This window comes from Vidua macroura, chromosome 21, assembly GCF_024509145.1.
Source record: "Vidua macroura isolate BioBank_ID:100142 chromosome 21, ASM2450914v1, whole genome shotgun sequence".
Lineage (NCBI taxonomy): Eukaryota > Metazoa > Chordata > Aves > Passeriformes > Viduidae > Vidua > Vidua macroura.
The window spans coordinates 7,944,554-7,959,126 of NC_071591.1; the positions used below are offsets into that span (position 1 = coordinate 7,944,554).

The window sequence follows — 14,573 nt, forward strand, 5'->3', positions numbered from 1 at the left end:
CAGCCCGAGCCCGGCCCCCATCCCTCGTGCCCGGTCTCCGTGCTGAGATCACTGGGCAGCAGGGAAGCACAGAGTGCCAAGAGCTGCTCCACTGAGGGCTTTTAAAGGGAGGCCTCGGCATTGTTTTTCAGCTGGAACAGGAAGCGAGAAGGGCTGGCAAGGCAGGGTGTGATGTGTGTGTCAGCACGCCGGAGCTGCCTCGGCGGCGTGGGGCTGGGTGCGTGCGAGCCCCGCGAGCCTGGGCTGTGCAGGAGGCACGGACGAGCTGTGACCAGCCAGGGAGCGATGGCAGGACGTGCATGTAACACCTCAGCCAAGTCAGGATTTGTGTTTTCAGGCTCGGCGTGACGGGTGGTGGTAGCCATGCTGCCAGGGGAGGGAGAATCCATCACGCTGTGTGTGGGACGCCAGCCAGGGCTGCCCTCGCCGAGCTGCTGGAGTTAACAGCAAGAGTCTCGTGGCTGCAGGAACACGGCACCAAGCCCAGGCAGATCAGCCAAGCTCAAGCCAAGCCCCACTGGCAGGAGCATCTTGTGTTTGCACCACTTTGGAAAGCTTGAGGCCGTGTTTTTGCGTGACACTGGGCTCTGGAGCAGCACCTCTGCCCTGTCCTTCATTCCCATGGGCTCCTCTCAGAGCCTGGCTTGGCCACACAGCCATTGCTGCTGGGTGCAGCCAGCTCCGAGTAGACACACGCTTAATTAGTGTGGGGGCTTGGCATCTGTGGGAGTGCTAATTGAGCTCCTTATCAGAGCCTTTCTCTGCAGCCCAGGCAGCCCATGTGGTACAGCATCTCACAGAGCAGCTGCACCAGCCCAAAGGCCTCGGGAAGAGCAGACAAGGCAGACCAGAAATGCCTGTGGTATCTCTGTAGGATATAAAGAAATCAGCAGCCGAGCTAAGGAAGTTCAGACTCAGAAGTCCTTATCTCACTTCCCGCAAATAAGGATCATGAGTAAAGCACTCAAACGTCATGAGCATCATGAGAGGGAGTTAAGAAAACATGTTGTCTATAAATATGTAACATGTTTTGAGCTTTCATTCTTGGTCTTAACAGTTTTGTACCTTTATAAATTTGTATTTTGGGTTATTTTCTCTGCATTGAGAAAGGATAGAAACATTATTTTCTGTGTTTTAAATCTCTTGAAATGCAGTGGACAATCTCAATCTCTCATTGGGTTCCAGGAACCAAAGCACTAACATCCCCCCCTTACTTTCTCTTCCTCCCCCAAGAAGCATCTTGAGCCTGGTGATAAAACCCAGCCTTCACCAACACTGGGTGGGGAATCTACAAGGAAGGTATTGACATTTCCTTAGGCAAATGTTGATTGGTTTCTATCTCTCCCTGAAAGTTCCTTCAGGTCCCAATAGATTTGAATTTAGAAGTAAACATTTAACCAGCAGTACTTTATAGGACTTTGTATGCTGTGATTTGCTGCAGAGGTGGCAGCAGTTCCAGGCATGGAGGGCTGATCCCTGCCAAGAGCATATGTGTTTGGACCTCTTTGAAACCTCTTCAGGTAAAATATAGTCTAGTATTTCTAGAAATACAAGTTTTCGTCTAGGATCTTACTGAAGGCACAGGTGAAGAAGAGGATCAGCTGTGAGACAATAGCAGAGAGCCTGGAGCTCCTTTGGAAAGCACAGGGGGAGGATGAGAAAATGTGGTGAGGAAAGTTTATCACTAAACAAAACATCTCCAGGGTATAAAGGAGCTTCTGCCAGATCGTAGCTACCATATGGCATTCCAGGTTGTCTGACGTGGTTTCGTGCAATGACTGTAGGTCTGAGACCTTGTAGTTTCTGGCTTTGACTTCACCCCAGGGATCTCTGCCTTGGGCAAGCGCTCAGAACCGCTCTTTGGCCTCATTTGTTTACTAATTACCAGGGCTGGCCTATTCAAGTGCAGCTCTATCCTCATCAGTGAGGATGATGCCTGGCTTGATCCTTGGCCCACAACGCCGTAATAGATTTAAGTGGGGCAGGAGGATCTCTGCGGAGTGCTGCAAAATCCCACCTTGCGCTTGGCTTAGCTCCCTCCCTCAGTGTGATCGCTTCGATTTTCCCCTGGTTTGTCATGTAGGAGCAGAATCATGGAATGGTTTGGGCTAGAAGGGACCTTAAAGCTCATCTCATTCCAACCCTCTACCATGGGCAGGGACACCTTCCACTATCCCAGGCTGCTCCAAGCCTTGCCCAACCTGGTCTTGAACACCTCCAGGCATGTGGAGTCCACAACCTGTTTTGGTAACCTCACCACCCTTATTGCAATGAATTTCTTCCTAATACCTCATCCAAACCTGCCCTCCTTTAGCTTAAAGCCACATCCCCATCCCTCCCACGCAGTGGTGGCCTCTCCTGCCACTGGCCACCTCACTGATGTCCCATTGGGTCCTAGACTGCTCCTTGCCTGCATCTACTGAAGGTTTCCAGCAAGATGTGAATGCTGTGTTTGCACAGAGACACAGGTCTTTGCACTGCCTTCTCTTAATTGTCCATTTCCGGGAATAAAAGAACAAAACTAAACCCCAGCACTCTGCACAGTGCCATTAACTGGCCATAAAAGTGTTTTGCTGCAGAGGCTGGGTGGTCAAGTGGTTTGAGAACAAGATTGGAAACCATCATCTCTCGAGTTTCCAAACTGTTCATGTCACTGAGCCTCTCCGGGGCACGATGCTTCACCCCATATGTCTCTGTTTACTGTCAATAAAACAGAGCTATTAATACTGCTGTGCTTCAGGGTGATCTTTTGGACTGTAATTAATGTTAAAACCTTCTGAGGTCACTGGCTGGAAGGAGCTGGAGAGGTGCAGAGGCTGTGTGCTGCTGGGCTGCCAGCCTCCACCCCAGCTGGGGTGATGGGTGCTGAGTCCAAAACATGTCATTCACAAGGAATGGAGATGAAAGAGTTTCTTCCAAGGTTTTTGAAAGAGGACTGGCTCCAGGTGAGGTAAAGCAATTGGGTTTGTTCTCAAAAAAAGAATTTTTGACAAGATCAAAATCACTTTGATTCTGATGTTTTTCCATTTACATTTTTTCCCTTACATTATTAAAAAAAAAAAAAAAAGAAAAAAGGAGAGCTTTTTTTTTTTTTTTTGACATCTATTTTTTAACCCAGGCCTGACCAGGAGAGATGTTCTTGGCAGCTGAGTGACTTTGCTCCTGTGTGAGCTGGGCAGAGGGGAGAAGTGCAGTCAAAAGGCTCACACAGGTCTTCAGCATCACCCAAAGGGGTGAATGTGCTTCAACACCCAACCAATCCTCCTGACCCCACTGGCGCTGGAATAGGTGAAATGGGCACTAATTGCTGAATATTACAATTATGTTTTGATAAAAGTCTTCTGTTTTCCAAGGAAAGTGCTCTGGCACTGATTGCCTCAGAGCTAATGGAGGCAGCCTGAGCTGCTGCAGGCAGAGCAGAGGTTACACATTAGCTCTGCTCACCCTTTTCCCAAAGCAAAGGCAGCAGCACAGCCACTGTGGCTCGGCAGGGGACCCCAGGATGGTGATGGGGAGCAGCTCCCAGCAGTACCCTGATGCTGAGCCCTCTTAGTGCTTGTTGTGCTTCTGTTGATGAGCAAGAAGAGCCCTGCAGTGGGTGAGCAGCTGGGGTCCCCTGCCCTTTTCTCCCACTGCAGCTCCTCATCTCCTGGGGCTGGAGTCCCCCTGCCCAGCACTGGGTGCCCCTGTTGGTGTTGCTGAGACACAAACTTTCCCTGCTGCCAGCAGGAGACTCCTCACTCCCCTTGAGCTGAAGGGAGGGAAAGGACTGGTGGCACCTTCAGGATGGGATGCAAAGCCCTGCAGTCAGACTCCTGCATGGAATTCTGTGATGCCCCATTGCTGTGTGTGTCCCCCAGTGAGAACAGCCTGTGTGTGGTACTTGTGAAGTGGCACAGTGTGGATGTCCTTCTTGAGACACTCCCACTCTGAGCAACACTCCTGGTAAATTAAAGAAATGATGTCATGCCAAAAGGATTAAATAGCATCTCCTTGGGTGAGCTGAGAGTGTGCATCCCCTGTGTGCCCCAGCTTTGTGAAAATGGGAGTTGTCCCTGCACACAAGTGAGTTCCTTGGCAGTCTGCTGGCATCCTTTCAGACAGCAAGTATTGTCAGGGAGCGAATGCTAATTGCTTGGAGGGAATATGTCCTGTGCTGGGAATTGCTACCGTGCAAATGTCAGCTCTTATCAGCCACATGTGGGATGTGCAGGGCCTGCAGGGAGGAGAGAGGGGACTGGCAGTGCTCGTGTGTGGGGTGAGAAAGAGGGAGGCATTGCTTCTGTCACCCCCAAGGATGCTAAGGACTTAGGACCATTACTTAAATAAACATCCCTCAGGGGCTCAATCCCATTTAAGCTTCAGCTGTTTTTATGACACTCCTTACACTCACTTGCAAGAGCTGGTCAGTTTTACCTTAGGCTAAGGAGGGGTGGCATGTTATTTCTCAGGCTGGGTACCCCACCACCAGGCATCTCAGACCTCTGAGGGGTTCAAACCAGCTCCTGCACTTTGTCAAAGCCAGCTTGAGTTGCCATGCCCTGCTCAGAGTGAATAAACACGAACTGATGCCCTTTGGGAGAGTGGACAGAAGATTGTCAGCCCTGCTGCAAAGAAGCATTCTCATCTTGGAGCTTTGATGCTCTGAGCAGGACTCTGAGCTCAGCATCCTGGGATGTTCCATGCAGCCACAGCCTGTTTATTCAATGCTCCATCGGGCACAAAAGCCATATTTTACTGTCAGATGCTCTCCATTAGCTTCAAGTGTGAAATTATCATTCCCACCCTTTTGCCAGCCCCACCCTTGTGAGGAAATGAGGGAGCAAACAACTCAAGGGCCGTTCACAGGATGAGTACGAGCTGTCACTTGTCAGCACAGAGCCCACTTATGGCAAGAATTACTGCCCTGCTCCCAGAAGGGCCAGAGAGGAGCCCGGCTCGCAAACACCACCATGTTATAATGTTCACATCAGTGCATGGCAGAGCAACCCTGAGGTGTTTGCATCTCTCTGCAGTCAGGAGGGTTCAGAGTGAAGCCCCACTGGGGTCCCTGGGATGAGGGGAGAGGAAATGGAGTCCTGCAGATCCCAGAAAGGGATGAAGTGGCCTGTCCCCTCAGCCCTTGCTCCTATCCCTGGGCTCTCCTCTGTTCCAAGAGATCATCTCACATCTCCTTGAGATGCCAAAACTGACTGATAGGGCCTGGACCACATTTTTGCTTTCTCCTCTGAAGGCTGGTTCCCTTAACAACCTGGTGGTGTGGGACTGAGGGATCAAGACATTGTTTTCCTTTTGCTTCCTGCCTTCCAGATTTACCCTGTATGCGGTGGATACACGAGGGAGACACTCAGAGCTGAGCACGGTCACCCTGAGGACAGCCTGCCCGCTGGTAGATGACAGCAAGGCTGAAGGTCAGTGTTCAGGTGCCTTGTGTTACATGCCAGGAGACATTTCTTGCTGATTTTGATTTTTCTTTCTTCACTGCGCTCCCACAAACCTGCCCATGCCCTTCTCTCCCAGTGAGAAGGCTGCTTTAAATTCACCCAAGGGCACAGGGATGTTCATCTGGGGATGGGTGACAAACTACAGGAGTGTCCAGGGGCAAAGTGTCCTTGGCTGGGCAGCTGATGACTCTGTGATGCCACACAGGCATCCTTCCCATGCATGGCTGTGGGAGCTGGTACTGTGTGTCTGACACAGGCCCCCTGGAAGAAGAGCAACCCCTTCTCACAAACCTGGGAGAAGCAGCCCTGGCTGGGCCATGCAGGGCACCTTTGGCTCTGGGTGTCTGAAGGGATGCTGGAGGCAGCTGGATCAGTTTGGAAACAGAAATGTTAATAAAAGCCCAGCTACTTTTGCACAATTTGCATTGTTCAGTTTTGAAACTGATCCCACTTGTCCTTACACCCAAACCAGAGCACCTGGCTGCTTTCAGGTTTAAAAGGATTCCTCTATGTGACCATCATGTTAACTGTTCTCTTTCTTGCTTGTTTTCCATTGGGAATATCACACAGGAAAAAAAAAATGGTTAGTGTTTAATTTTGTGTTCAATAAGAAAAGCATTCCCATGGAAAAACAGCAAATAGGAGACTAAGGAGAAAGAAGGAGATGCAGTTTTGTGCATTTCTCATCTCCAAAATGAGATTTTTTTTCTACAGCAGAGAGTTAATGCTCTTGTTTAACACATTTGAGCTGCTCCAGCCGATGCCCACAACGATGAGGTGCTGCATTTCTGGCTGAAGGACCTTCCTGGGATCAAGGATTGATCTCTTCCTACTCTTAAGCACTATAGCTGCGAAGGGCTTTTGGTTTGGTGAATTTGGGAAGAGCTTGCCTGCCCTTCCTGGGAGGATAAGGCTGTCTGCCTGTCCTGGCAGCTTTTTGCCTCTCCTCCTTCTGCTCTGTCATGGAGTACTGCTGGAGTCTTTGGGCCAGCTTTGCTCATGCAGGGCACCCACTGCAGGATCAGCCTGAGGAATTGCTGAATGCTCTGCAGTCACTGACCCCCACTGCAGGCAGCCCCAGCTGCCAGCCCCTGCTGCCAGCCCTGCCAAGGGCTCTGCTCCTCCTCTTCCCATGTTAGCACCTTCAGCTGGTCCTTAATCCCATGCCCTGATCCTTTCCAGAGATAGCTGACAAAATCTACAACCTCTACAACGGCTACACGAGCGGGAAGGAGCAGCAGACAGCCTACAACACCCTGATGGAGGTCTCTGCTTCCATGCTCTTCCGAGTCCAGCACCACTACAACTCCCACTACGAGAAGTTTGGCGACTTCGTGTGGCGCAGTGAGGATGAGCTGGGGCCCAGGTACCTGTCCCTTCCCTGTGTCCTGTCCTGCCCCATGCCCAGAGCACCCCTCTGCTTGGCCACTGGGGATGTGACCCCCTAGTATCCCTGTAGCTAAGAGAAGCCCCCTTTTGGTGTTCACCAAGCTGTCCTGCATGCCCTTGGAGCACCAGGTCCTGCTCAGTCCTTGGATGAATGCTGGTGGAACACCTGGCAGCTGGGTGGTCTTTGCCTGAATGCTTGTATCACCCAGCCCGAACCAAGTGGGTGAGCTGGGGGCTTGGAAACACTGAGGAGTAGGGGGGGAAGGGTGTAATATAGGCCTGGAAAAGTTTTTCCTTCTCCCTTTATTTCTATCTGCTTGTTGGATGTGGCTGAGGGTCTCTCCATAGTACCAGGATGACACCTCACAACTTTACACCCCTTCTGGACATAGATCCACGCTGGCTTGAGGCTTGTCCTCCTCCAGAGATGACCTTGGTCGTAGTTTCTCTGGTAGTTCAGTGGCCTCTGGCACAGAGCCACTCTCATCTTCCCCCTGCCTTCCCTCTGATGACACTGTAGGCTTGTTTGTCCTTTGCAATTGTTCCTTTTTTTTCTGAATCCCTGGGAGCCATCAGCTTCTTCTTACACATCTTTATTTCCCCTGTTACTTGAGCTCCAACCTTCTGAAGGATGCTGTCTAACGCGATACCTGCTTCAAGCTGTGGGACAGCAGGGTGACATTTAAACTGCCAGGTCTGGGACCCAGCTACATCTGGAGCCCATGGTCAACTTGGCAGCTGTCTATTGTCCTCACTGAGCCAGGGGAGTTCCTCACAGCACTCCTCTGCCCTGAGAAATACGTGATCTGCAGCCAAGAGGGTGAATCTATAAAAGCCAGGGCAGCCAGTGCCAGGCTCGTGACAAGAGCGAAGCTCTGCCATCCAGCCTGGCTTCTCAGGGAGCTTGAACAGAAGCAGAGGCATTGACACAGCAGGAGGCAACGAGGATTTTTTTCTTTTGCCAAAGGAGGCCATCTCATAACAGGATTTTAATTGACAGGCTGTTCTCCTTCCCAGGGGGACGTGCATTTTTGTACCTTGAAATGTTTATCAGATGAGCCTCGGCTGCGCAGTGAATGCTCGCTCATAAAACGGAGCGACAAGAGGGGAGTCGATTGCCTCTGTGTAATAAATACATCACACTGAGGTCCTCGTGAGCCCAGTTTCCATGAAAGCCACAGGTTACTGCAAACAGCTGCTGGCAAGAAGACACACTGACAGCCAGATGTCCCAGCCAGACCGTTTACATTAAGGAGACATTAAAAACTTAGCTCATAGGTGGCCCTAAACCAGGATTTTCCGTGGTCAGCAGCATCTCAACACCTGGCTTGCCTCATCCTGCTCATCTCCTCTAGCAACAGCAGCCCCTTTCCTGCTCCCCCCATTCCTCTCACAGGCACTGAGTGAATCTCACACAGTTAATTTGTTCCAACAAGACAGAAGAATCTGTCTAAATCAGTGAACTTTAATGCTACTGTGCATCTAGAGCTCTGGATCCCTGCAGCCAGCCTGCTTCCTAACACAGACACGGGGAGATTTCACTATTATTTTCTCTTACTGTGTTTTCAGGATGATTCTTATGACCACCGCAAGCAGGGTATGGCTTTTAAGAAGAGGCAGAACAAATAATTAAGTTAAAATCTTCTTTCCATGCCCCTATTTGTGGCTACCAGCAACACCAGGGTCAGTACGTGGCATCAGCCGAGGGCTCACAACCTGTCCCCTGCTCCAGCAGTCATCCCAGGCAGGCAGCTGGGCTGGCCAAGGGACATGAAATACATCTCCAGAGCAGCTGCCTTCTGGTACAAGGGGGAATGCAATGTTCTGATGGGAGGCTGTGATAAGAGGCCATCAAGTCCTGGACTCACTGTCCTCACACATGAGGGTCTGAAAGACCCAGGTCAGTTCTCAGTAGAGTGGAAAATCTGAATTCATGACAAAATCACCTCACACAGGAACACAGCAGCCAGGCAGCCACCCCTCCCTGCAGTCTCAGGAATCTCATTCTTCCTTCCAGCCCAGGTATCATTCTTTAATGGCTCCTTCATGCAGCTTCACCCTCTTTTAGTACCTCCCTCCAAAGTAAGGCAGGGCAGGGTTTGGCTGGCTCTGGATATATTTTCATCCCTGTCAGCCCTCAAGGTGAGTGTTGGCTGTCCCCGGTGCAGCTGGAGGGGACAAACATCCCAGCAGGAGCACTCCTGGCACTGGGCAGAACAGGAAGCTCCTACTCTCAGGCAAATCCTTGCAGAGCTGGGGCTGGCAGCAGGGTCCTCAGGGCCCTGTGTCCTGTGCAGTGGGAACACTGGTTCATGCAGGAGCCCTTGGAAAGTGTCCTGGCAGCAGACTCCCGTCCCCTCCCGTTTCCTCTCCCCGTCCATGCCACGAGGCACCGCAGGGGGAAGTGGCTGCTTAGAGCTGTCACTATTTTTAAATCCCCCTCTTCATCATTTGTGACTGTGCTGTGACCTCCTAAATCCACCATCTCGGTGCAGTCCAGAACCAGTCCCTGGCTCCTGTGGTGGGCATGTGGTAGGAGAGAGGGCACTGCTGGCCCACACCAACATGGGGGCATCCCCATCTGGGCTGTGGGGTGAGGGGGAAGGGGGTCACTTCATCCCTTTGGGGACTGAGAACTTGGGGTCCAGCCACAGGCAGTCAGGAGAGTGACTCCCCTATCGCTCCCCTGGTGTCCCCTCCCAATTCCTGCCCTTTAATAAGGCAATAAATTGCAATTTCTGGCAGGGATGAGGTTGGTCAGCATTTAGGAAGATTTCATTTCCAGTATTTGAAAAGGTGGTCGTTCTGACCCGACAGCCCTCCGTAGGGAGCACTTGGGTAATACCCAGGGCTTGATTTATGGTGTTAAATTGGCAGCCCAAGAACTGCTCCTGTAATTTATTACCCAGTCTTCACCAGAAAGCCTCTCTCTCTTTCTCACCCCTCCCCTCACCCACTCTGTCTCTCTTCCTCCTTATTTTTTTTAAGAGGGAACAGCTGACAGCCAAAAGCTAAATCTAACATTTACACATGACTTCATTACCCTGCTAAAATAAATGACTCAAAGCAGTGAAACCCATCAAAACTGGAGCTTTGGCACTGGACATCAGAAGCGAGGGGCCTGATTCCCTTTCCCCTGTCACCCTGCCTCCTCTGTGACCACAGTTCAGTCTGTTTTCAGTATCTCACAGGGCCAACCCATCATGTGCCACATCCCATCCTTAAACACAGGTTTTTCCTGGGACTGACTGCACAGAGCAAGCTGTGGATGCAGCAGGTGTGTGAGACAGCTCCAGGAGAATCACAGCCTCTGGCACAGCAGGCATCAGCAGGCTGGGGTGGTTTGACCCCTGAATTTCTTGCCATCCTTGAAGTGTTTCTCACATGTAGGAATATTTGCCTGGATAAGAGGCTTGAGTACATATCAGGAAGCAAGGACCACATGGTGAGGTCTAGCAATATCCAGGTGATCATTAAAGTGTAGTGGAGCAAGTAATGAAAAAGGGAAGGTAGAGAAGGCCAAGGGAAGTGGAGGCAAAGGCAGGTTGTGGGAGAAAAGTGAGAGATGGGTGAAGAAAGCTGTGGAGGGTAGGATAGGGGAAGTGGTGAGAAGGGAATAGAGGAAGGGGAGAGCGTGGCTAGCAGAGAGCTACTGGCCAGCTGGGATATCCACTCCTTGTGTTGTTGCTGGTTACCCACCACGAGGGTTTTCTTCAAGGGCTGGTCATGGCCACTCCTCATTGCTCCCCTCCTGCTGTGGCTGGGAGAGGCCTTGCAGTGAGCTGGAATAGTAAACAGTCTGGGGGAAAATCCAATGATTGCTTGTTTGACTTTTGAATAAACAACTTCCCCATGTTGGCACAGCATTCAGGTCCATGGACACCAACGCAAGAAAAAGCTAAAGGGCTGGGGAAGGGCCAGTAGAGCTGCTTTGAGATAAATCAGGGTGATCCTGGAGTTGTGGCCTTAGAGAGATGAGATTTCTCCTCTGTGAGGGTGTTCTGGCTGAGTGATCTCCTCCTGAGCATGGCCAGTTGACATAAAAGTCCATCCCATGAGGTGATGTTGGTCCTGTGCTTGTTCAGCCTTCCCTGAAAGGGAGAACCAGTGCAGACAGTAAGAAACAATCTGCCAGCATGAGGATGGGGAGCACTCGAAGATCACCAGCTCCTGACTCTAGGAACAGGTGAGAAGAAATTCATCCAGGGAGGTTGATCCCAGCAGGAAGTAGCACAGGTGATGGCTTTTAGTCCCTTCCAGCTGCAGTGACTGCTTTGCTGAAGTTTGGCAATTGTAAGGACAATCACTACAGAGTTCAGTTTGCTGCTGAGCTGAGCTTGAATCAATCAGTCTTCACCAAAAGCACCTAATGCCATCATGGAATTTGTGGCTCCAAGAGGCACAGGATCTGTTCCTGGCAGCGTGTCAGGTCTTGGTGTGTGGGTGGGAGCACCAGATGCTGTAGAAGGTCAGGTGGCTGCTATGGAGAGTAAGGTGAGTAGAGGAGTTGTGTCAGAGCTGGGCAAAGCTCAGCCCATGACATTGTCATTATTATAGATGTGTGTGTAGCTAATGAGGCTCAAATTGCCCTCAAATTTTTATTATTATAAAATTTTTATTCTCTGCCTTGTGTCTTTGTGGATGAAATCCATAAATGGATATCATGGAGTGTAGTCCAGGAAGGGCCAGCTTCCTTTGTTCTTCCTTTGCCCTCAAAGCTGACCCAGAGCACATCACCCTGGGGAGGAGTGGGGCAGTTTTCCATGTGCAGCCCTGGAGGAGCAGTGGTTTCCTACAGCCTTTCATCCAGTGTTCCCACTCTGGAGGGAGAGGTCTGAGCTGGCTGCGGGTGCCAGGATGCCCTGTCACCTCCTGCCACTGTCTCTGCCCTCTGCTCTGGCGCTGAGGTGACCCTGACCAGCCCTTCCTTGGTGTCCCATCCCTGGACATCAGGCTCCTGACACTCCCCCCGGGCTGGGAGCTCACAGCCTGAGCTGCAACACCACTCAGCTTTCATAATCAAATAATCCCCATGTTTATGCCTTGCTGACTGACAGTGCTGCCCCTGACATATCATTATCAGGAATTTACATTCCTGCAGGAACTGTGAAGTCCCCGACTCCTGAATCCAGAGCTTTCCTGTGGCACCAGAGGGAGAGGAAATAATCTGTGATTTTGAAACTTTCAGACCACTGAAGTAAATCCTCTTCCCTCCCTTTGTTTGATTTAGCACTTTGCAGACTCCCACAAGGGGATTCTTGGTTTCTTACGGGTTTTTTTTGGTTGTTTTTTTTTTTTTTTTTTTTTTAATGTGTTGTGGTTTTATTTCCCTCACTCTTCTAGTGTCAGTCCTTTTGGGCTGTTTACCTCCTGCAGACTTGGGAAATCAGGAAAGGGAGGGCTGTGCTCATCAGTCAGGGGCAGGAAGGTGCTGGGGGTCTCACCAGGGTGCCAGGTGGGGCCAGCAGAGGTGCTGGAGCTGGCCAGGATCATATGGTGGTGGTGGCAATCTAGCTGGGGCAGACTGTCCCCAGGGCATACAAGCTGCTCCAGTGGGTCAGACCTGAGGTCTTGGTGCTGTGAAGTGGTAGATATACCCCGAACTTTAGGAAAAACAGAGCTTCTCTCCACTTGGAACAGGAAAGACAATGTCTTAGGCAATGGGTCTTGTCCATTCTTGCCACAAGACAGAGCTGGTGGCAGAAGTCCTAACTCCTGGTGTCCCCTGTTCCTTGCCTGCACAGCTCTGTTCCCATCTCTGTCCCCTCCAGGAAGGCTCACCTGATCCTGAGGAGGCTGGAGAAGGTCAGCAGCCACTGCTCGACGCTGCTGCGCAGTGCCTACATCCAGAGCCGCACCGAGACCATGCCCTACCTGTTCTGCCGCAGCGAGGAGGTCCGGCCGCCCGGCATGGTCTGGTACAGCATCCTAAAGGACACCAAAGTCACCTGCGAGGAGAAGATGGTCTCCATGCTGCGCAACACCTACGGGGAGTCCAAGGGGCGGTGAGGGAAGGAGCGGGCCTGGAGCTGTTGGAGGCAAAGGGACTCCGAGGAGTCGAGGACTTGTAATGTGCTGAGTGGCTGGTGGGGTTTGGGGTCGGGTGATGTTCAGAGGGGGTGGAAGGGGACAGCGAGGCCAAACAGGACTTTCTCACACAGACAGCAGAGAAACAAGAAATGAGCAAGTTGGACTTTAATTTCTTTTCCTTTTTTTTTTTTTTTTAATTTTTCAAGAGTGAAAAGAAAAAAAAAAGAAATTACCTAATTTGACTCAGCATAAAAGCCTCTCCTTTTTAATCTTTTCTTACTGAATTTCCTGGACTACACGCTCCAAAACCCTGGGAGGAGGAGATACCCACTCGAGGCCAGGGCCAGGCAGCGGGGAGCTGATGGGCACAGGGTGATCCCCTCCCTGCCTGCCCTGCCTGCCCTGCCTGCCCTGCCACCGGGCAGCAGCCGTGGGGCGAGGGGCCCCGGTGCCGTGGTGGCCGAGGACGCCAGGAGGAGGTGGCGCGGGTGGCCGGTGACACCGCGCTGCCAGCGAGGGTCCCGGGGCGGGGAGCCAGGCGGGTGCCCGGGATGCTGCAGGCAAGCTGGGCTTTTGTACCGCTCCGAGTGGACGGGGTGGCTCCGAGTGCAGCCTTCGTTCGAAAGGCTCCCAGCAGCTTGTTCTGTGCATTAAAGATTCATATCGAGTCCATCTTCGCTGCCTCCCTGGTGTTTCTTCTTGACGCGGTCTCACCTCCGCTTGGGCGTCCGTGGGGTTTCAGTTCTGGGTGAGATGTGGCTGAGATGAGGGAGCTCAAGATGGATGCATGAAAAGGAGGGAAACGTGCAGCCTTTCACACAGGGTCCTCCCTTCCTCAACACCCAGCGTAGCCACTGGTCCCAGTGGGAGCTGGAAGCGTGTGGGAAAGCCCAAGAAGAAAACCAGGGGCTAAAAAGACATGGATAATCTGGTTTCTTTTACTGTCAGATGTGGGTTAGGCTGGCCTGGACTCCCTGTGGGTAATAGATTTCTCAGCCTGGTAGCCAAACCAAAAAGTGCAAGAGGGTGAGAGGGGATAAAATACAAAAATCAGATCAGCTCAAAGCTATTGCTTTTTCCTTTTTAAAGCAGAACAACGAATGAACATGGAGAGGGAAGAGAGAAGAGTGTGGATTGAATTAATCAGTTTAGTCAGCCCAAAGCAAATAGTTTTGTTTAGTTTTTCAGGTTAGTTAACCCTTAAACATCAAATCAAACAAACAGGAGGTGAGTTTCAAAGCAAAAATGTTTTGAAACCAAACAATGGTGCAGAATTTGATGTGGAGAAGGTTCTGCCAGGGACCTTTTTCTTCTTGAGCTAAACCTATTTGCCTGATTTGCACCCACTCAAATAATTCTGATTGTTCCTTCTGAACTTCTCTTTTTTTCCCCCTCTTTGGTTATGTCTCTTCATTTGAGCTACATTCATGCGCTTTGGGAAGGACTCCAGCATCTGGTCAAAGTCCTGCTGAAGATCACAGAAAACTTTGCTGTGACATTGCAGCCTGTAAGACAAGCTCCAAAGCATTGCAGGTTGCCTGAGGTCTTAATTTTTAGGCTAAATCCCATTTTCTGATGGAGAGAGAGAAGAGGATGACACTGAGGGCTCTGGGCTATGGCCTGTGTGTCTCTGAGGGTTGTACCACACTGAAAACAAAGACCAAGGGGGGATCCTGACACCACCATGTGTTAAAATCTGAGTGCCCAGCA

The 14,573-nt window shown here is 51.1% G+C and overlaps 1 protein-coding gene across 1 annotated transcript in view; it reads left to right on the forward strand.

The window, feature by feature from the left end:
• Positions 1-13,535, forward strand: part of ASTN2 (astrotactin 2) — a 320,188-nt gene extending 306,653 nt beyond the window's left edge. The window contains exons 21-23 of the mRNA XM_053996162.1: positions 5,311-5,411; positions 6,627-6,810; positions 12,605-13,535. Of these exons, the coding sequence (XP_053852137.1) occupies positions 5,311-5,411; positions 6,627-6,810; positions 12,605-12,842 (523 nt within the window). The 3' untranslated portion in view covers positions 12,843-13,535. The remainder of the gene's footprint in view (positions 1-5,310; positions 5,412-6,626; positions 6,811-12,604) is intronic.
• The last annotated feature ends 1,038 nt before the right edge of the window (positions 13,536-14,573 follow it).